Source organism: Falco naumanni, chromosome 11 (genome assembly GCF_017639655.2).
Source record: "Falco naumanni isolate bFalNau1 chromosome 11, bFalNau1.pat, whole genome shotgun sequence".
Taxonomy (NCBI): domain Eukaryota; kingdom Metazoa; phylum Chordata; class Aves; order Falconiformes; family Falconidae; genus Falco; species Falco naumanni.
Window position 1 is genome coordinate 6,180,628 of NC_054064.1, and position 22,371 is coordinate 6,202,998.

Genomic DNA, 22,371 nt, shown 5'->3' on the forward strand with positions numbered 1-22,371 from the left:
AGGACCCCCAGCCCCACAGCCTGTCACCGAGAGCCCTTGGTCCCCGTATGCTGTCACGCGTGGGCCCCGCGGTGCCGGGCTTTACCTTCCACTCGGGGCGGCCGCGAGGGCATGCACACCCCCTGCAGTCCCGCCTGCGATGAAGGGGCGGGTCTAAATTAGCATGCAGCGCTGTGCACGCTGGGTAGCGCCGGCGGCTTACCCTGACCTAGAAGCGAAGGGAGAAGCGAAGCTCTATATAAGGCTTCGACCAACGCGTTGTCGCAGCGTCCGGGGGAAGCTCACCGCCGAGGCCACCCACTGGGTGCGCGTCACCCCACCGCCCCGCCTCGGGGAAGGTCTGAGGGAAGGGCCGCCCACGGCTCCCGCAGAGCCCCGCCCGCGACGGGCGGGTGAGCCACCAGCAAGGGGGGGCGTCGCGTTACGGGCCGGTCCTGGGCAGGAGAAGCTGCGTGGGTCAATGGGGGGCGGGGAGGGGCGCTTCGCCCCGCCCCCTCCCATCCCCCGGCGGATGCTCGTGGCCCCGCGGTGCTTTGAGACAGACTCACGGCCGGCGATCGCTGAGTCCAATGGGTGAGGTGGGGCACGGGCCCTACAACCTAATTCAGACTACTCTCCCCCGGACACAACTTTTCCATCACCCCCAGTCATCATTTTATACCCTTGATACCCCCCCTTAATCATTTTATACCCTTTATACCCCCCTTAAATCCTTTTATACAACCGAATTCAGACTACTCTCCCCTCGGACACAACTTTTCCATCACCCCCAATCATCATTTTATACCTTTTATACCCCCCCCTCAATCATTTTATACCCCCCACACCCACAAAACCGGGGGGCAGAGGTTGGGTCCGTGGCCCCGGACGATGCGGATGCATCGTCCGGGGCCGCAGGCCCAACCTCTGCCCCCCCCCCCCTTCAAAATAATCACAAACACCATTTTGGTTTAAATCCAGTCAGCACTGTTGATTTCTCCAGTACCCACCCCACCCCCCCCCAGTTCACAGGGGGTTGGGGTAACGGCGCGAAAGGAGCCTGGGTTGGTTGGGTCGAGAGGCAGCGGCGAGCTGGGAAGCAGAGAAAGACCGTGTAAGGGAGAGCTGTACCCCAAAAATGTGGATTTGTTACCCTCAGGATGCAGCCACAAGCATCCCCCCCCCCCCCTTCCCCTCCTCCATCACCCATTTCCCCCCCCCCCCCATCACTGTCCTCCCCCAATTTATTTCCTCACACACCCAGGGCTGGCACCCCCTGTATCCCCCCTAACCTGGCATCACCCCCAAAGCCAGGACCCCGCCGCCCCCCTATCCCTCTCCACACCTGGAGGATGCGCTCACCTGAGAGACCTGGGCAGGGTTGAAGAGCGGGATGGTCCTAACCGGTGGGGAAGACTCATGGCAGCCAGTCTAGAAGAGGTGAAGGGAGAGAAACATAACATCCACCCCCCCACTGCAGTGCCACCCCCAGAGGGGTGCCATGGATGCCCCCCCATCATGCACGAATACGCCTCGCTCCTCACCTGCTCTCCCACTGACTCCCCACCATCCATCTCCCATGAACCTTTCATCCCAACGGACACCGGAGTAACACTGTGCGTTCCTCCTGGGGCATGCAACCAGAAAAAAATACCCCAAAAGATTAAAATTTAGATGGGCAGCTTCTAAAAGGCTGAAGGTGAGAAGGGCAAGGGGACCCGCACGGCGTTTACCAGGGGTTCTGGAGGGAGACTGAGCTGAAGGGCTTGTCCCAGCTGCGAGAGGGGCATCAGATGGGGATGGAGACATCTGGTCCTGCAACCACATCCACCCATTTAGAGCAGGAGCTCCTTGCACGGTGGCACCTCTGCACCACACTTTTGGGGTACTGCTCTGCACCCATCCTGCTGGAGAGGTACCCCAAGAGCTGCAGGCAACCGAGCTAAGGAGGGGGTCTCCAGAGTCAGGACAAGCAACCCCTGTCACAAAGCTAAACCACCCGGAGAGCTCAAAATTGGGCAGGAGGCTGGACACCAAGCCTGTGTACAGTGTAAGGGGCCACCAGGGTCCATGGGTCTCCCCCTCTGTTCCTCATCTCCTGCTAGTTTTGGAAGACTATCCCAAAATTTCCTGCTCTGGGGTTGTAGGTCATTCTCAAACAGGAGACTTCCAGGGGAGGGTCTCACTCCAACATCTGCCCCAAGCCCACCCTCAGCCTGCAGTCGGGGATGCGACACCCTGAGGACTCTGCCAGGACCGGGATAACCATGCACGGCTGCTTCCCCCTCTCTGCTGCTCTTCCGTTTCCAGGGGTTTTCCCTCCCTTCATCTCCTAAACCCTTCCCGAGCAGTGCCACCCGCAGCCGCTGCTGCCTTCCACCCCGGCGGAGGGCAAGCGGTCCCCGCAGACTTTACCAAGTGCTGGGAGGACCTCCCGGATCAAAGAGGTTTTATACATTGACAATTATTATTCATCAAGGATTCACTTCCCGGCCCAAAGGGCTCCCGGTCCCGCTGTGCCCCCACACAGACTACGGCCATGACGAGCTACGCGAGGATGGAGGGAGGAACAGCGGGTGATGGGGGAGGTGTCACCCATCCTCACTGCTGTACCCTGGGTGTCACCCAGGGATGGGAGAGCCTTTCATCCCCTACCTGTGGTCCTGGTGGGGGGGAGTCTGGGGCAGTCTCACATGTGGCTTTGGAAGAAGTTTCCCTGGTGGGCTTTGACCGAAACCAGCCAAACCACCTGAATCCAGAGCTCTGGGAAATGAAGGTTGTCACAAAGAGTGGAAACGGATGAGAAGGGGATGATGCCACGGCCACCGAGATGCCCGCCGGGAGCAGGGCAGGCATGACAGGCATCAGGGACTGACAAGCTCAGAGCACGAGGGTTCACATCAGCATGCTCACCTTGTCCTCATCCAGTTTCGCCGCCTCTGCTGGTGCCAGCTCTTCAGCAGTGTCCTCAGCCGTGCTCTCCGAGGAAGGCTGACTGTCATCTTCCAAGGAGACAGTGGAGCTCTCAGAGACAGTCCGAGTCCTCGCTGTTAACCCCTCCTGGCATCGGAGATCGGAGCTGCCACATTCATTCCCAGAGCAGCCACCCCAAGCATCAGAGTGGCCCCGGGACTCCTCCGTGCCAGGCTTAACCGACAGCATCCCCAGGGCCCCCTGTCCCTTGCACAGCAGGTGGGGAGGAGCAGCCCCCTCAGCAGGGTGCAGCAGGCAGCTGGGCACTCCAGAGGCAGGAGGGGGCTACCCTAACCAGCAGGGTCCCCCGAGGGGACAGCTGGCACCACGATGGGATTTTTCCATGTGAGTTAAGTGCATGGAAGGATGAGCCAGCGAGTCCCAAATCACACCATGGCCCCCACTGGGATGGTCTCCTTGACCCCTCCGACTCACCTGCTCTGCTGGGGGGGATGGCTGCACCTCCTTGGGGGACAGGGGGGCACCCCAGGGCTCCCCAGGTTCTCCTGGGGAGCAAAGGACACAGTCAGGGCTTGGCCCGAGGAGCTCCTGCCATCTCTGTCAGAGGTATTTTCAGTGCTTCCATCACAGAACGGTCGGGGTTGGAAGGGATCTCTGGAGATCATCCAGTCCAACCCCCTGCTAAGGCAGGGTCACCCAGAGCAGATCGCACAGCATCGGGTCCAGGCTGATTTTGAGGGTCTCCAGAGAAAGAGATATCACCCTATCCCACAGCAAGGCTGCGTGGCCAAGATGTCCCCTCCAAGAGATGCAAAAGGCCATTCTGGTCCCTGTCCCAGCCAATGCCAGAACCAGGGAGGGAGTTGCAGGGCTGCACCGGTGCATCCCAAAAACCCAGCTCATGCTGCCGGATGTGAAGCTCCTTTCCCCGTGGCTGCCCTCCCTTGCTGCTTTGGGCAAGGTCTTGTGAAAATGAAGACCCACCTGCCCAGGGTGGCTGGTAGTGGTGGACCTTGCATGTGCGGGGGCACTGGGGCCAGCACGGCTCCATGTCTGGGGCAAGGTCGGAGGGTAACGAGACGCTGGGTGAAGGCGGCACTAGCAGGGAGCAGCGTTTGAAGCGACACACACCGCAGGCGATCACACTTCCCCGAGGGATGTCCCATCCCACTGCAACTCACTGAGGACAGGGATTTTTGTAGAGAAATGAGGCTGGAGCACTTACCTGCCGGCAGGACTGCCTGCGGGGGGGGGTCCTCAGAAACCCCTCCTGCTCCTGGGCTGAGCATGGGGGGCTGCAGCTCCTGCCCAGCACTGAGCAGTGGTGATGCTGCGACTTGAGCAGGTGCTGGGAGCCAGTGGGACACATCCTCGTGGGAGCTGGGTCCCTGGGGTGCCACAGGCTGGTAGTCATACTGGTAGCCTTTGCTCTGGGAAAGCTTGGGGCCAGGCTTTCCATCTGAAAAAAAAAAAAAAACAAAAAAACACCAAACAACCCCAAAATTACCCACAAAACCCACACCTCAGGAGTTTACTCCAGTGTTTACAGTCTCATCAGGCTGTTGCGCAGAATCCTCCTCTTCCATTATACATCAGCAGGAGCCGGGGGGCGAGGAGGGACCCCGGGGACCACGCGCAGGCGGGGAAGGTAGGGCACGGCACAGCAGTGGGGACCTGTTAGAGGCTGCAAGGAAGGTGGGCTGTGAGAGACCGGGGAGGGGGGAAATCTCCTGCAAACATGCCTCAGGTTGCAAACCAACTCAGAAGGGGAATGCTGTGGAAGCAAAGGGACCAAGCACGAGCAGCACATGCCGGCAGTTCAGAGGAGCCCAGGGCCTCCAGCCTTTTCTTCCACTCCTGCTGCACACCCTGAGCAGGAAAGAAAATCCACCAGGAAGCCACAGCCTTCATTCCCGCTCCACAGGAGTGCCCATGGATGAGTTCCTTGTTTTTGGCAGATTTACTCAGGGCTGTGGGTTTTTTTTTTTAATTGAAAGGCAGGTTGAACAAGTGGGGTTTGTTTTCTTTAATACGCACACACGTTGCTCTGTCTGATGTTAGACACTGTGCAGGCAGCACACTGCTGCTGGTCCCAGGAGCGTGTCCTGCTTGTTCCAGCTCTGCAGCCTTCAGCCAGAAACATGCCAGGCACCGGGAAGTTTCTCTCCCACCACCGTGAAACACAGCCAGGCAGGACCCAGACCCCATGGGTCTGAGCCTGGGGACAGGCTATGGCACCTCTTGTGTGTGGTGCTACAAAATCCTTTGCTTTGCTTGCCAGCATCACCTCCAGCCTGCTCAGGGTTGGCGTCACACCCAGGAGCAGCTCCCACACAGCCTGGAAATGCTCAGAGTCCACAGGGAGGAGGATGGATGCTTGACTCCACTCCGTCTGGCAGGTTCAACTGGGAAAAGTCAGGGAGGATAGCCCAGGCTGTAAGGATGGAGAGGGAGGTTGCTGTGATCATGTGGATCCCACTTTGGCACCTTGATTCAGGCTCCGTCTTTCTGAGATGGATGAATTCAGCACCAAGCCAGCTTTTTCTGCAGGCAGGTCCCTCGGATGCTGACTCTGAACGGCCTCAGCAAACAAAAGGGCCAAGCATCTGGGAAATGGGCCGCAGAGACCCCATGGAGCAAACCTTGCCACTCAGAGAAGCCATCCCATCATACCTGCAACTTTTTTCCAGGAAAGGATGATCATAGCTTCAGCCCTCACAGCAGCAGAAGGCAATCAGGATTGATGATCCTTTTACTGCCTAGGAGAGCTCTTTGAAGAGGAATTTGGCAGCAGCAGGGAAAGCTGATAGGAAGAAATGGCTTGGAGGAATTTGTCATGTTTTATCCTGTCTGCATCAGCCTTTATTCTCCACCCTTTGGTGCCAGCATTCCCAGCAGAAAGCTAGATCCCAGCAGCAGCAAGGAGCAGCAGACTGTGCCGGGGCATCCTGCTGATGGAGGCGGCTGTGAAGCAACACCCATGGCTCACCAGCCCCGACCTCTCCTTGATGGGACATCCCAATGGATCCATCACCCAGCTAGGAAAGGAAAACTCTCCAGCCCTTCCTTAGAGAGTCACCCAGGGGTGGCTCCTGTCCCTCATGTCGATGACTCTTGACCCGCTGGGTGGACTGTGGCTGAAGGGGATGCTGAGGGTCACTGCGAGGTGCAGCAGAGGGATGACAGAGGCAGTGGGGAAGGGGGAACGCTGGGACCCCACCGACAGGCATGCTGCAGCCCGGTGCCCAGAGGGACGCGCTCCTGCCCCGATCTTTTGCTCCGAAAGTGTGAAATCCTCTTAGTTCAGCTCCAGTTTGCACCTCAGAGGACTGCCTGGGAACTGGGCTGTCTCTCCCAAGGCTCAGCTGGGAGACACATGCTTCATCCAGCTGCCCACCTCCGACCCCCTTCTCCTCCCACGGCACCCACAGGGAACTCCTGAAGCTGTGGTAATTAAGCCCAATTACTCAGCCTTCATATGGAGGGCACGAGCATCAGCCCCCCAGTTTGCAGCCCCACACCAGAGGGATGCATCCCAGCAGGAGCAAAACTTGGAGCCCTGGGGCAGACGCAAGGAGCAAGAAGTAGCTGACGAGAAATGCTCCAGGGAGCAGGGAGCTGCCTCCCAGCCCATGGCAGCACAACTCCACGTGCAGAAAAGCCCTCGGCAGCCGTTGCCACCTACTGCTTCGTTTTCTTTACCTGCCATCGATGCAGCAGTCCAGGAGAGCTCAGGCTGGGTGGGCGCCACCTCCAGACGGAGGTCATCTTCCACCTGCAAGGAGTTAGAAAATGTGATAAAACAGATGGAAAAGGGGACGGCACAGGGCAAAGACTAAGGAAACCAGGAAGGCAATGTAAGGAAAAGCATGGTGCTCGTGGGTGTGAGGCTCACAACCCACCCCGGGCTGCCAGAGCCCAGGTGAGACCTGTACCAGCACAGTCACAGCTCTTTGCCAGCAAGTGAGAGGAGCTGCAGCACCACTGCCCTGCTGAGAGCAGGTAGGAGGTGAAACCAATGACAGAAAAGGGCACAGAACCAAAAGCAGATGTGAAACCTCAACGGAGAGCATTAATCCAAGGACCAGACCATAGAGTTAAGGGACCTGAGAGCAGACATCTGCAAGGTGATGCCCCAGCAGTGTCCTCTGCAACACCCTCACTGCAAGAGGAGATCATCATTCACCCACCAGCCCCTGAGTGCCCTCCATGAGCCAAGGCGAGGAGTGTTTTGCCCCATGCAAAGCCCTGCAGCCCTCACTGCTCACACCCTCGGGCAGCGCAACCCGCCCCGCTCCCACTGAAGCTGCAGGTCCCACAGCACAGACCACGTCTCTGAGCTCAGAGCCAAGGGGAAAGGCAGCTGGGTAACACTACCTTTTGGACCTCCATGCCCATGCCCTTGGATTCAGAGCAGAGAAGGATGCTCCTGCAGACAAACCACAACCCAGACTGGCTGCCCCCCAGCATCCCCGCTCCTCCTTACCTCCTGCTCCCGGCAGCGGGCTCGGAGCTCTACCAGCCAGTCAGGCTCCAAGGGCTGGTCCTGCTCCGGCATCTCCAGGAGCAGAGGGTCGGAGAGCTTCAGCCGCTCGGCTAGCTGTAGAGCCAGGAGGGCAACAGGGCTCGTCACACATTTCAGCTCCACAGGGAAAAGACCAACACCTAGAGCAGCTGCACAGGGCAGGGCACACAGACCCAGGGGAAAAGAGCAGCAGAGCTGCACTTGTTCATAATATGGGGGTAAAAGTAACACCAGCCTCTTCTGCAAGTTTTATTCCCCCTCCTGCATTGCCGCGGAGAAGTGCTGGCCCATCCCGTGCCCCACAGAGAGCCTCCCAGCAGGGCTATCTCAGCCACCCCCGCAGAGGTGTCAAAGTACCCATGTCAAAGATGCTCTTCACATCAGAGAGGCAGGTAACTATTACCATCCTTTCCTCCTCTGAGGAAAATGAGCACCTTTAATTCCACTTGACAGCCAGCCTGGGGCACCGACAGGTTTGCAGGACACCCACAAGGAGCTCTGGAAACAGCCCAGCTCCCAGAGCTGTGCATCAATCCCTTACCTACCCGATGAGGATGGATGGGAGCTGGCAGGGTGGGAGCTAAGGGCTCACCTGGCTGTTTCCTCCCCAGGCTTTGCAATAAGCATCACCATCACTGATCACCACACAGAAAACAACACAAATGCAGGGCTGGGAGGGACTTTCTGAAGTTACCTGATCCATCTACCAACGCTCAGGAAAATCCTGTGTGCCCATACCAGCCCATGTTTGTCTGATTTGCACTTACAAATCTCCAAGGAGAAGATTTCACAGCCTCCCAGGCCTGTCCTGAAGCTTAATGTCCTCAGAGCTAAAGAGTTTTTTCTTCATATCTAAGTGAAATCTTCCCTGCTGCAAATTAAGCCTCTCTATTCCTCCTCCCATGGCAGCTGCGGGGACAGTCAGGCACCGTCCCCTGAAAACCAGCCTCTTGCACGCCAGAGGGCTGTTATCACATCCCCCACACCCCTCCCTCCCCCAGCATATCTTGCTTGGAAAAAATAACCCCAAGGCCTTCTTCGAGGGTCATTTTCCCCTCAGTCCCTTATCACCCCAGCTCTTCCCTTCTACATTTGCTCCAGTTTAGCCCTGTCTCCGAGTGCAGCATCCCAAGCAGGGCACAGTGCCCCAGCCAAGACCCCCAAGACCTGAACAGAGGCGGATTATCACCTCCTTGTTGCACACATGCCGTTCTTGCTCTCACAGCCCAGAATAACATTATTAACACTGGCTTTTTTTTTTTTTTTTAACTTTTTTTTGCAACAGCATCCTGTAATGTTGCTGCTTGGTATTTTTTCCATGCTTCACTATCTCCCCCAGGTCCCTCTCTGCAGTATTGCTGCTGCATGTTTAATTTCTCCTGCAAGAACAGGGTCTCTGCTGCCCTGGCTGCAGCCTTCTCAACAACATGGGGCTCCAGCTACTGTCAACGGAGCAAGAGGCTCTTCTGGGCTGACCCATCCCACCAGCCCAGGGTGAAATGGAGGGCTCCCTGCAGAGCTAATAAATCCCAGTCTGGAGAAATTGCTTAGACAAGGGTCCAGTTTTAAGGCAGCTGGATGGGGGGAGATGACACTCAAAGCACTGCTCTTCATCCGGTCTTTACTGAATTTTCTCTCACTGCTATCGACCCACTTCTTGGGGATTTATCAAGCTCCCTCCCAGCTTTTCACACTCATTTATCTTCTACACTTCGCTACAAGGCTGCTACATCAAGGGCCACCAGAAGCCATCCAGAGGTGACTTTGCAGCTCAGCCACCCTCCGCAGCCCCACAGGTCTCAGCTATCCCTTCCGCAGCAGTTCCCATTGTCTGTTTCTTCCTATTTCCGAAGTTTTTAACAACAAAGTCCAAACCAGCACAAAACCTTCTTCCCAGCTCCAGGGGATTAAAGTAAGACAGGACCTGCGCAGCCAGAGCCCAGCCTGGGACAGGGACGGCAGTAACCCAGCTCCCAGCCAGGAGCTTGCACTACCTACAGGCCCACCGTCCCGTCTCTTTGCAAATGCACTTTTGTTCATCCTAAATCAATGGCAGGAAAAAGGAAATTATAAGCATGATTACTTCTAAACGGGGGGAATGTTTAATCCAAAAGCTAATGTGCACTTTGATCCAATATTAATGAACCAGCACCTGGTTGTATATCGTCCCCAGCTTCAAAAGAGGGGAAGTCTTAATCAAACACTAATGTGTATCATAATTTGTAACACAGTCTAAAACATCAAAGACAAGAGCATCTACGAATGCACTAGTTTTTCAGATGAAAGTGTTTTCTCCCAGGAGAAGCATTATTCCCAGCAGAACAGCAGATCTGAGAGGCTGTTAGGCAGTAAATAGGTTTCGACAATCGGGTGCGGGGGCTGCACGAGCCAAGTTTTGGGCAATTTCTGCAGCACCTCCTTTAGAAGGGCATCCTTGCTGCCCCTCATCTCAAAGCACTGCAGCTTTTGGCCCCTTCCCGGTGGAGGAAGGCTTCGAGCAGCCTCTGCGCTGCCCTGGTGGTGGGCAGGGAGTGGGCAGACCCACTGTCCTGCGAACGCAGCCTGCCCAGGGGACCTGGGACACTTTGCTTCACCCCTCCCTGGCACAGCACCCTGGTCATGAAGTGGAGGAGCTGGGCTCCGTGCTGCAAGCTGGGACATACTCCTATTCACTGTCACCCCAAAAGAGCCTCCGGCAGGTAAATGGAATCATGGGATGATGTGCTGGAGGGGAAATGTCAAGCACTCACACTTCAGCTTCTTAAGTCTGTGCCATTTATAAGTTCAAAAAGCCTCTCCAGAATGAAAAACATCCTTTGCTTCCAAATAGCTCTGCTCCTACTTGGCAGTCAGCACAATTCCTTTGTTTTCTACCCTAAATCCTTGGGTATTAGAGACTCCATGAAGGTGTTGGTTTTGCTGTACTCTGCATATACCAGGCAGCAAATCCTGGGAGGCTACATGGAGCTGCCAAGCAGCCCCAGGAAGCCCTGAGGATGCTTCCCTACTGCACCGGGTCCTGACCGGGCATTGCACCCTGCCAAGGCGGGGGGTGGGGGGGTGGGGGGGGGGAGTGGGGGGGGGGGCGGGATGCAAGACTCACCTGCATCACTTTCTGAGCCAGGAGGGGGTGGCTGGCCAGACCCTGGCCCAGCAGCGCGGTGGCAATCTGCTCGCAGTATTGCAGGGCCTGGGCTGGCAGCCCGTAGTCGGCCAAGCGAGAGGCATAGAGGAGCTTGTACACCTGGGGAAAGGGAAGCAGGGCAGGCACGGATGAGCAAGGAGACGCTTCTGCCTGCGGGTCCCCTCTGCCACGGCACATCACCCCAACGTGACTCACAGCACCCTGGGTCTCATCACCCAGAGATCACCTGCAAGTTGGGGGCAGCCCCCCCATCCCCACGGGGCCATCCTGCCTCGGTCCCCAGCCACACGCTGTCACGAGGCCAGCCCAGAGGCAGCCGAGGGGCGATGGGGGGAGCCTGCCAAGGAACTACCTCCATTCATCCAGCCCCTTTGTGCAATGCCTGAGGCAGCAGCAGCCCGGTGCTTGCTGGCGATATGAAAAGCCTACCCATTACCCCAGCAGAAGGAAGGCAACCAGCTCTGAGCAAGCACTGATCAAACACGCCATGGCCCCAAGATCTGCCCAAGGCCTGCCCCGGAGGACCCCCCACCTGGGGCAGCCTCCCCATCACTCCCAAAGCCCGGTGAGGGAACAAGCCTTGGAGAGCAGCCTGAATCCCTGGCTTCAGGGGGACGGATGCATGTTTGGGGACGGGTCTGAGCTGCTGCATCAGATGTGCTTGTGCATCTCTGCTACCTGGAAGGGGAGCAGGAAGGATTTGGGCTGCCGTAGCCGCTGGCAGTACTCCAAGATTTCCGTCCGCTGGATGGCCTCCGTCCTGGCAAACTGGGTGAATACCTGCCTGCAGAGGAGAGGGGTAGGTTCAGCAAGCAAGAGCAGGGCGCTCTCCCCAGACAGCCCCCCGGCCCCCGCAGACCCACAGCTCCACTGCCGTGCCAGCCTGCAGCTGGAGAGGCCCAGAGCAAAGCTCACATTAGGAGCAGTAAATCCCCACAAACCAGAATTTCTTTTGCATAAAAGTGAGGTCCCAGGGATGGGGAGAAGGTGGGACGGACGCATCACTGGCAAAAGCGCCACCTCCAGCACCCCCTGGGCTCGCTTACCGGTGGCTGCTGCCCAGCAGAGCCATGCAGTCTGCCTTCGCCCCAAAGTAACCGAAAGGAATATCTGCCATCAGGTAGCAAAAATGAGCTGCTTCCACGGCTCCCCTGCCAGCTGGATGGGAGGAAAAAAGACAAACACTTAGTCCTAAGGGAGGTCACCATTGCTTTGGAGGCTCCCAAGCTCCCAGGAAAACCCAAACCCAACTGCCCCACTTTTCTCCCCTGTCCACGCAGGCCCCGATCCCTCCCTTCTCCCCGCTTTTTCTCTGTTTTCCCCAGTTGCTGCTCTCTGTACCTAGGAGCAGGTTTCAGTTCAGTGGTAGGACCAGGGGAAGCTGGGCAGGGTGCAGCTCGAGCTCTGCAGAGTGCCATTACAGGCATGAACCCCCCCAAAGACCCCATCACTGGGAGCAAGTCTCAGTCCCTGCAGTTACATATGCCCTGCCCAGGGTCCAGCCACTCCAGGGGTCTCCACTCCAAAGGAGCAGCTAATGGAAGCGCCTGAGCCCGACTCATCTGCCAGCGCAAAGGGCAGCAGGATCCATCAGCGCCTCGGCCCTGCCACCGCACGGGCACTGCAGCTCCAGGGGGACAGGCGTGCACACCCCACCACGGCACCAACGTACAGCCATGCCAGCGTGGACATGCACGGTGGCAGCGCAGGTGTCCACCCTTACACAACAGCAGGAACACAACTGCTCATAATGGCCTCGGCTCACCCAAAGTGTCTCCCAATGTGACAATGGCTCGATGGCTCAGCTCCGTGTCTCCAACCTTGTTGGACAACATCACGGCCAGGTGAGGCCTCCAGTCTCCCCACGTAGCATCCCCACAGCACTGAAGGGAGAGAAGAGGAGAGCAAAGGTGAGCAGGGACAGTGACACAAGGTGGTGTCACCACAGGGGTACACATGCTGGGGCCAGGCTCTTGCTCACAGACCAGCGCTGCCTGAGGGATCCTTCCCGACATGAGCTGGAAGAGGGTCTGCAGGGGGTCATTGGTGGCCAGCGTGCTGGTGAACCTGTGAGGAGACGGCAGAGATAGGGCTGCTGTGCCAGGACCCCCAACCCTCATTCGCCTCCAAGTGCATGTCCCAAATGCCCCAGGAAAGCGGTGTCCCGAGGGGCTTCCTGGAGAAGGCAGAAAGGATCATCAGCTCACCAGGCTGATGATCTGCTTTACCTCCACGAGCAGGCAAGTCTCCAGGACAACGGCAGATAAAAACTCCTTTAAATGATTCAGGTTGCACAAGACAGAAAATTTCTGCTTAACTTTCCCTGAAGGGATCAACCCAATCCAGACTAAGTGCATTAATTCCACCAGAAAACAGCCATACGAGTGGGGAGAACAGCTCAGATCAGGCTGGATCACAGTGAAGATGGCTCAGCTCCCCCTACCCCAGCGGCTACCTTTGCTAGAGCAGCAAGGGCAAAGCCAAAGCCTCAGGATAAATTCACCCCACATCTCCAGGGAATGGCTTTCCTTCTGCTTTCCAGACCCCACTTGGTGTCTCCTGTCCATCGGGAAGCCTGGAGAACTCTGGCCCACCCAGATGGATGGCTCCTCTCCTCCCTCTGCCCCCTCTGAAAGGGTCCAGCTGAAATCAATGCTCTTTTTTCAGTGCACTGGGGCTGAGGGCGTCCAAAAGGATAACAGGCTTGGCAAAGCCAGTCACAGAGCATCATACTTTGCTTTAGCTTCTCCAGCTTACCCGGTGAGCACCCAGCTGTAGGTCCGAGGGTCCATCTTGCTGGAGAGGAAGAGGGCATGGCCCCACAGCTGGTTTCTCATGGCCCAGACCAGCGCATCCTGCAGCCAAGGTGAAGAAGAAAAAGGGTTTGCACCAACTCTGCTTCCCAGCCCTCCTCCACTTCCAAGGGACCCTCTGCTCACCCAGCTCAGAGGAGAGCCCAGATAACTGCTCTGGTTTTAACTAATACCCTCCAAAAACTCTTCCACATTCACAAAGACCCCCTTTCTGCCTTGCATGATGACCAGAACTGGAACCTTCACAGCAATACTGCTTTCCCCGGGTTTCCAGGTCTGTGCCGCCTGTTGGCTCCTGATAGCACCTCTGTGGGACCCCAGCCTGGGCACACAAGCTTCTCTGCATCCAACCCTCCGCTCTCTCTGTGCCTTTGGGATCCCTTGAGGTCACATAGCTGCAACTAAACCCACAACGCTGGTAAAAGCCTCTGCATCTTGTCTTCACCGGGGGCCCCATCCTCGTTCCCAATGGTGGGAAATCACTGCCATAAGCCCTGTTGTACAACCACAACTTGAAGTGTTGATCCCACAACCACAAGGCACCTCTTGACCACTCTTCCCTTTAACACCTGCCTGAAGAAGTCAAAGTGGCCAAGAAAAAGCGTTAGTCCTGTTTTCTGGATCCCACTCACCACTTACTTTCTTCCTGCCATAGTAGAGGAGCTTGGTGAACTTCTCCACTATCTGTGCCTGCGTCTCCACGACAGGAGTGACCTCCCCCGTGATGAGGTCCAGCGCCCCTGACTGACGCGACATCCACTCATCATCCGTCAGGCCTAGGAGGTTTGCCATGGGGTCTTGCCTCTTGTACTTCTCCCGGTGCCTACAGTCTTGCATCAGCAGCTCAGCGATGTCTGAGCCCACCATGGACTGTGAAAGGGAAGGGGAGGAGCGAGGCCCATGAGCAAAGGCTGATGGCACTTTCAGTCTGACCCCCTCACACACGTACCCTCACCCTAGCACATCTCCCCAACAAGACCAGCCTCGGCCACCGGCACACGGTTTCGGAGGGCAAAGGAGTCAGCACAACTAGCAAGACCTTCACAGCACTTGCTCTGAAGATCGTATCCAGCTGCTTCCAACAAGCAGCCATAAGATTAGATTGGGTGGATTTCATTGGATTAAGGGAATAATCCTCTTTTAAACATAAGTGCTGGCTCCCCCACGAAGGTGGCACCAGCCCCTTTCACGGCTGCTATGGCATTGGGTTGTCGGTATTTCACAGGGATGAAAAGCAATCGTGGAGAAGGGTTTGCTCCAAATATCCAGGCACTATCAAGCTAATTGATAATACTATGGGAACAGGAAGCTTTTAAGGTACACCCCACCTGGAAATACCAACTGGATCAAGAGACACCTGAGGAGCATATAACTTGTCTCACTTCTAAAATCAAAAGGGTCAGCCCCTTCCGCAGGACACCTACCCCATTCTGCCGGCAGAGGAGGACGAGGAGCTTCCAGAGAAGAGATGAATCTCTGCCTCTCTGTGTTGAGAGATCACAGCTCGTGGCTATCTTCTGCTGGCAAAAGGTGATCACATCCACCTTGTGCAGATCTTCCCTACAGCAGCAAAGACAGACATCAACAGAAACCCAAGGCAAAGCAAATTAGGACATCTTAAAGACCTTTTCCAACCTAAACGATTCTATAGATCATTCAGACTCAAGGTGTCCCCAGGTTCACTGATGGGGATGCCAAAAAAAGATTCAAAGTGAAAGATGGAGGGGAGAAGACCCCCGGTGCCAATGACTGCATACCACATTGGCCACACCAAGCTCAAAAATGCTTAATTTCTAACATTATTACGATTCTTTGGAGATTTCTGTGTTTCAGGGATGCAGAGTGCATCTCAAACCCTCTCTCTGCCCTCCTGATAATATTTTCATCCATCCATCTGAAAAGAACCTCGGTTTTGCTTTGCTGCTGTTGCAGCCAGGATGTCCCAGGCTGCAGGAGCACGCGCACGCACAGGCAGCATCTTTTATTTAACTGGCGTAGTGCAGGGAGAAAGACACACTTGTGACCACGTAAGCCCTTTGGGTCTGAAGCAGCAGCAGAAACATTTAAGCTACGTGCAAGCCAGGCAGAACTGCCGTCTTACAATAAAATAGTCAGACAGCTGGAAAGAAAGGGTGGCTGAGAGACAGGACCAGCCAGGGGAGAGGGACAGAGATGCTGTTCCTGGCTCAGTCACACCGACAGAGATTCCCAGTGTCCCTTTCAGCACGAGCGGTAACTTCCATGTCTTCTACCCAGCTTCTGCAGCCCTTCTGCTCAGTAAACGGTTTTCCTCTTTCTGCACACTCCTTTTCTCTCCCTGCTCTGGTTACGAGTGACCAGAAGACATGCTAGTGTAAGCAGCACAGTGCAGAGACAACCTGCTGCAATGCACCAAGATTCAGCCCCAGGCTCACGCTGGGTGAAGGCACAGGCTGCTTCTGACCCTGCCGCGCTCAGCTGTCTCGGGGGACAACCACCTTAGGAAAAGCTAAACCACAAGTTGACCCAGGGTTTAGACATCTGAAGAGATCTCCCAAAATCAGTTTTCTGAGACATGAGTACAAAATAAGGTCAGGCATACAAACCACACTAAACCCACAGCCTGTGAACAGTGAAAGAAACCACCTCCCACCATCCAAACCAACCTACACCGCAGCGAAGGGGCTGGGCTCCCCATCTGAGCTCAGACTTGGCCTTTGCAGATCTCCAGCCCATGGGCACCCCAAAGCCTGCCCTGAGCTCACGTCTCCTCCCGAAGGAGAGGTGCTCGCAGGCCAGCCATGCCAGCACAGCCAGGACAACACAGCTCCCAGACCTGCCGGTGCAGCGTACCTGGCCAGGGGTCCCGGGAAGGCCCTCAGCTCCTCCAGCTCTTCTGTGTCATGGAGCATCACCTACAGAACAAGAGTAAATTCAGCAGCCGGACTCCAGCAACCGAGCCAGCTCCAGTGGTGCTGGCTGAAATTCAGTGCCTTGGCCAAGGGTTCAGCAGGGCTGGTGAACCCCTTCTCTGTGCTGTCTTAAGGTAACCCCAAAACATAGACCCTAAACCATCACACGGACCCCCAAAAGGTCCATTCCTTTTTCACTCAGCAAAGAAGTGCCTGTTGAGATGGCATCTGCCTCGTTTGGGCGGCCAGACCGGAGACTGACATGCTGTGCCAGGCTCAGGGGGTGCGCACGGACTCTGTAGTGCAGCACCTCAGAGAGGTGACCAGAATAACCCTTCAGAGATGCACAGGCCACGTTTGTCCCTGTCGGAAGGGATCACTGGGAGCAGGTGACAGATGACAAGGGTTACGGAGCCAAAGGGGTGGGATGTGGGGCCCAAAGGCTGGCACAGCACAGAGGCAAAGGTCCACGTGGGCCGGAGACAAGATGGCAGCAGGGGACGGGAAGGCTGAGGAGGCTGTTTGGGTGGCAAATGGTGTTGTCATCCCTCAGGGCAGAAGGAGCCACTCCAGCAAGGGGACAGAGGTCTGCGGCGCCAGGCCGTGGCGTACCTCAAGGCTGTGCAGCTCAACACGGGCCAGCCGCCCCTCGGCGGGATGCTGAGGACACACCAGCACCAGCTGGCCTCCGGCGCCGAAGCACACCGCCGTGTGCGGCAGCGAGAACTTGCGGGGGGCCACCGGGGCCGGGCTGGACACCAAGGGCCCTCCTGCAATGACACAGAGGCCACCATGAGTCCCCTCACCCTGACCTCACTCCAACGGGCCCCCCCCAACTTCGGTAACCCTGCAGTGCCCCCCCTATGCAAGAACCATCCCCTAAAGCAGGAGGCATGCATGGCAGCTCCTATACCTGCCCGGGCAGAGCCACTGGACCACGCACCCCACAGCCCCCCAGTCACGCCTTGTACATGCACAACCTCCTCCAGGAAAAGGACCAAGCTGCAAGACAGCAGATCTCCTACCGCCAGCTGTTTCTTTCCATGCTCCCACCTCGTCAGAGGGGACCAGGACCCCATCGCACCTCACCTGCTTGTGCCAGGCTCCAGGTCCCCGAAAGCACAGGGTCGTAGTGGTCGGCACTGTCACGGATGTACTGGCTGAGCTCATAGCCACTGGAGCTGAGCCCCGACTCCCGGTACTGCAGGAGCAGGCTGGGCTGGCCCGAGGGCTGCTAGGAAGGGAGAGAACACAAACCTGGCTGAGAAATGAGGGACACCACTGCCTTTCTGCTGCCAGGGCAGTGGGACAGACTCTGCTGCTCCATGAAAGTGCCCGGTGGAAGAAGCACAGCACAGCTGAGCAGCTCACACCCTTCAGCATCTTAGGTGCATCGTGGCACGTACCCTGGCCATACCCAACGGCGTTTAAAATAATTTACATCAGCCACCAGTTTAGCCCAACTGGTTCCCATCCCTAACACAGACTCCTCAACACAGCAGGCAGGGCTTGGGAACCTGAGAAAACATTGCGCAGGAGCAAAACCACCACAGCAGCTTGGATTTGATCCTTTAGTTTGCTCTTGGCAAAACACAGTGCTCGGGACACTGGTGTGATGGGGCAGGACTTGGTGGGCAGAGCTGGGTGGCACACAGCTTTCAACCACCTAGGGAGAACGCAGAAGAGCATCCCACCAAGCTTGGGTTTCTGTCCTGCTCCTGGCCCGGTGCGGGAGCAGTGCCCAGCCCCATGCCTGGGGAACGACAGCCCAGCAGATGGAGAGTTCAGAAACACTAATAACCCATTATAATAATCCCCAGAGACTGTTAAGCGCTGAGGGCAACCAGCCTCCTTCCCAGCTGGAGGGGACAGACATGGATTGCTCCTAAAAAAAAAAATCTCTGGGAGATCCTGAAGCCTTTTGTCCTCCATCCGTGCCCACCCTGATGTTACCTCTTGGGGCTGGCCACCAGCCTCCCCCAAACTGCTGTTGAGGGCTTCTCCCCCTTCCCACTCCTTCCTGACAGCCGAGACTGAGCTTTCCTCGTAGGATTCGTAGGTCTGCATCCTGCAGACAGGAGCAAAAGGAAACACCCTGAAGGTCAGAGATTTTGGGGACCAGCCACAAACCCACTAATTTTGCAGCAGGCGGCTGTATCAGGTGATGCCCAGACTCCCCACCCTTACCTGTCCTGCCCCAGGGGGGTTGTGGCCAGGTTGGGGTGGTAACCCCTGTAGTAGTGCTGGTCCTGGTAACTGGTACTCTTGCCGTAAGGCTCTCCCTGTCTCAGGTCTAGAGAGAGAATCAAGACTTAGCATTTCCCCTTCAGAGCAACAAGCTATAATGAAGTTGCAAAAGAAAAAGCAATGAGTCAGGCAATTTGCCATGCACACCCCATTTGCTTCCAAATTAGCCCAACACATTGGAGGTATGATAAGGCCCCGTATACATTTGCCAACACCGCACTGATGTCCTTTCCTCTTTCCTCCCTCCCCTTTTTTTCAGCCCAGGAACTCCAGAAACAGCAAAAACGAGGCCCCAGCCACCCCGATCACACAGCACTATCAACATTGCGTTCAGCCTGGAACCAGGAATGGCAGTTTTTTATCCATGGAGGTTAAGATCAAACATTGCCTTGGGTGCACCTAGTTCCTGCTCATGTCTCCCAAATGCAAACCAAGGGCAGTGCTGCACGGAGAGAACAGCACTAGCAGCCCAGGAGCACGGGCAGGAGAAAGCCCTGGAGATGTGCAAGCCCTGGGAGAACCACCCATCCTGGAGAAAGCATAGTCTCTTCTGCAGGTTGCCTCTATCCCCAGACCCAAAGGATAAGCCCATACCTCTGTCATCCTGCCAGGCCACCGGCTGCCGCTGGTGGCTTTGGTAGGTGTAGTCATCCCCGTAGCTGGCTGCTGGATACTGCCAGTGGGAGTCTCCATATCCTTGCCTGAAACGCCACACAACATACCTAATCTGAGAAAGAGCTGGCACCTCTGCACGTTCTGGACCACCTCTAGGGTTAGTCTCATGCCCCAGATGGGACCTTTGGAGGCAAAAGGATGATGGAAATAAAGCCAGGTCCCCTGCTCAGTGTCAGGGCCAGAAGCTGGTCCAGCATCACGCCCGGAAGGAGCAGCAGGAGGCTGGATACTTTCCCACCCCCATCCACGAGCAAGCTGTGCACTGCAGTTTCAGGCAATGCCCACTTTCAGCTCAATGGTATAGACTTGTCATGGGGATCAACCTTCGCCCACATTTTAGAAGAGATCCCCCAAAACCACCTTCTCTGCCAAGCTCTGAGCTGCCACATCCACCGCACAGCTCAGCGGTTCCCCCCCTGCGCCAGAGCCCAGCCCAAGCCACCCACCCGGCACTCACATACCTTCACCCTTCAGGATTTACACAGCGATGCGGCCAGCCCCTGCAACACCCCCCTTCCCAGCATGAGCATCACACCTCAGCACAAAGCCCTGTGAGCCCACCCCGTAACTCACCGGGGGCAATAACTCAGGCAAATCGACCAAAATTTGCTGGAGTGCCCAAAGCGCTCTCAGCACCGAGAGCATCCACATTTTATCCTCCCACCCTCCGCTGTTTCAACAGCTGAGCTTGCAAGCTCCCTTTTGCTCCTATATTACCATTTGTATTTTTATTGTTCACCTTGCACTTAGTAAAAAAGAACTGCATTTAATCAAACCTTCAAGAAAAATGCACCTCGGACCGAGACAAAGCCCATAAAACAGCAACTGCAGAAAGCCACAGCTGTAAGAAATCAGAGCTGCAACTCCTGTGCAGCCTTGAATATATGTGTCACCGGCTGCTTTGGTAGCTGGACATCAATTCATCACGCACTGTCTCCGTGAGGCCGCTCCAGTTTCCCCTGCGCGGTGACAAGGGCAGAACCCACGCCGCAAGTGCACGGGAGCAGTGAAATGGTCAGATCTTATTTTAAGAAGGTTTACACGGAGGAGGCTCAGCGCCGGCCTCCGCAAGGCTGGGCAGCTCTCACCTGGAGTACGGCCTCCTGGGGCAGCTGCTGTCACCGTGCTCAGCCTGGGACGCTGGTCTGTGGGTGTCCCTCCAGGGGGGGTGGCCCTCGTCCCAGGGGTGGCCGGGGAGCTGGCCCCCATCCCAAGAGCCGGGTCGATGCGGGGGTCCTGCGCGGAGAAGCTGCCACCTGGGGCCCTGGTGAGCCTCCCCCCATGCCCCCCAGGCTGCCTGCCTCCCCCGGGGCTGGGGTGGCCAGGCAGGGGGCCAGGGGTTCATGGCAAACTTGCCAGCGGGGTCCTCTCTGGTTTTGGGGTGGGAAGGGAGGTTAAGTCCCAAATGGCTCTAGCGGCCTGCAAGCAACGAGATAAGTCACAGTGTGTTTGATCAGCAGCTTTTTGTCCCCCTCAAAGCCTCCCGTGAAACCTGTTGCCACCTACTCTCTGCTTTTGGGAGCCTTCTGGAAGCTCAACATCCTTCCCAAAATGCCCAGAGGCAAGGAAAAGCCATCTCCACATCTGCCTGCACCTGAAGCTCCCCTTAAAACACCGGGATGAAATGGTCCAGGTTTGAAAGCAACGGGCATCCAGCTCTCCCTGGAGCAAGGGGCAGCAGCCTGCTGCACCCCCAGCCAGCCCTGCAAAGCACCACTGCTCACAGCCTCCCCGGGGAGGTGGGAAATTAGCTTTACCTCTGTGACAAGGTAAAGGGAGGAAGGAAACCCCACACGTGGTGAGGGGAGGGATGCTGGCAAAGCTACAAGCAGGACAAGGAGTTATTCTCGAAGAAATAAGTAGGGACAGAGGCAGGGAGAAAGGGAGCTTTGCTCGCATGAGCTATAAGATGGGGGGAACAGGGATTTTCTTCTGTCCGGGAATCCCCTGGAACAGGGATTTTCAAGAACACAGTAGCTGAAGCAGACATCAGATCTACAACAGCCCCACACAGAAGAGGAAAGCCCAAGGACAGCCCAAGGCAACACACAGATGAAGCCCCAGCTGCCGGGGGGTGCCACCCTTAAGCCCCCCATATATTTTCTTACAGCATCAGTACCCGACATGCCCCCACCGTAACAGCTCACAAACCTCCCCATCGTGGAGGTCACCCCTCCCACACTCAAAGTTTAAGGCGCTTTGGGGTAATTTCAGAGCTGGGGGAAGACACTGAACAGGGGCGCCTCAGTTTGTGGCTTTTCCAAGCAAAACCAGGGTTAAATCCTTGCCCTAAATAGCCCCCAGGCACAAGCATCCAGGCACCCGTCATTCCAGTCCCTCCGAGGGCCCCCCTAATGTTCATCCAGGGGTTCCCACCACTGCCTGCCCCCCACACACCTGCTCGGAGCCGGCCAGGCCCGTCCTCCGCCGCCTGGGTGCTACTGCCAAAGTCCACTGCCACATGGGCCGCCGGCCGCCCGGGGGCAAAGGGCAGCCCCCGCTCCCCCCGCCGCACTCAGCCACTGCTCCTGGTAGCTCGTGCACTGCTCCTTGCACCCTGAGGGTCACCTTCCCCATCACTTGTCTCCTCACACCCAAGGCATGGAGCACCCAGCACTCCAAGAGCAAAAAAAGCCAGTTATTTCTCCTGCAGGTTGTGGGGTTTTTTTAAAACAAAAAAACCACGCCATAAGTATCCTCCTCTCTACATCCTCACACTCCCTAAATAATAAATAAAACCTGCTGGCTGAGCTGTTGGTTTAAGTGGGATCCAGCCACAGGTCAAGCACATAGCATCTGTCCCACCAGGCAGAAGGTAGCCAGGATGGCGGTGGGGTCCCCCCCAGCGCTGCCTCACCAACGTCCCTGCAGTGCAATGGCCTCACTCCATAAGCAAATCCTGCCTGGAAATCCTTTCCCAAACTCCCCCAGGCACCCTGAACAAAAAATGGAGTAAATCAAGGCAAACCATCATAGCAAGCCGCAGTAAAAGCTAGATACAGGGAGCCGAGTGTCCTCCCCCCAGCAGCCCAGTGACATGCCACCTCCTCCCTCTTTCCCTGGCAAAGCGCACACAGGTCCCAACCCCCAGCCCCCCCCATCTGCCCAGCGTCAGCAGCCAGATTTCATCCCAAGGGCAGCACAGGTGAATATGGGATGCCA

General features: G+C 56.6%; 1 protein-coding gene across 5 annotated transcripts; it reads right to left on the minus strand.

Annotated features, from left to right (window-relative positions):
- Nucleotides 1–943: 943 nt before the first annotated feature.
- LOC121095817 (protein transport protein Sec16B-like) lies at nt 944–21,664 on the minus strand. Of its 5 annotated transcripts, none has more exons than XM_040611145.1 (27): nt 21,607–21,664; nt 20,716–20,912; nt 20,298–20,628; nt 19,129–19,235; nt 18,475–18,580; nt 18,241–18,355; nt 17,377–17,518; nt 16,900–17,057; nt 16,229–16,290; nt 14,821–14,956; nt 14,036–14,266; nt 13,341–13,438; nt 12,569–12,650; nt 12,349–12,466; nt 11,630–11,741; nt 11,262–11,367; nt 10,542–10,682; nt 7,400–7,513; nt 6,616–6,688; nt 4,139–4,372; nt 3,388–3,458; nt 2,893–3,039; nt 2,635–2,742; nt 1,713–1,794; nt 1,524–1,606; nt 1,342–1,410; nt 944–1,071 (listed from the first exon to the last, which is right to left on the minus strand). In XM_040611145.1, exons 3-27 carry the CDS (start codon nt 20,552–20,554, stop codon nt 1,006–1,008), a joined length of 3,018 nt encoding a protein of 1,005 aa, XP_040467079.1. In that variant the 5' UTR covers nt 20,555–20,628; nt 20,716–20,912; nt 21,607–21,664; the 3' UTR covers nt 944–1,005. The 5 variants fall into 5 exon arrangements, with proteins under 5 accessions (XP_040467079.1, XP_040467076.1, XP_040467077.1 ...); XM_040611142.1 differs by having other exon boundaries at nt 17,377–17,521; XM_040611143.1 differs by having other exon boundaries at nt 17,377–17,521; nt 20,716–20,814; nt 21,607–21,652.
- Nucleotides 21,665–22,371: the final 707 nt, after the last annotated feature.

Excerpts from the sequence above, each read along its gene's own strand:
- LOC121095817 (XM_040611142.1), bottom strand. The coding sequence starts at position 20,554 with ATGAACCCCTGGCCCCCTGCCTGGCCACCCCAGCCCCGGGGGAGGCAG. Across the intron at positions 19,236-20,297 it reads CCCAGGAGGCCGTACTCCAG|GCAAGGATATGGAGACTCCC; the intron begins GTGAGAGCTGCC and ends GTGGCGTTTCAG. Across the intron at positions 14,267-14,820 it reads TCCTCTGCCGGCAGAATGGG|TCCATGGTGGGCTCAGACAT; the intron begins GTAGGTGTCCTG and ends TCCCTTTCACAG.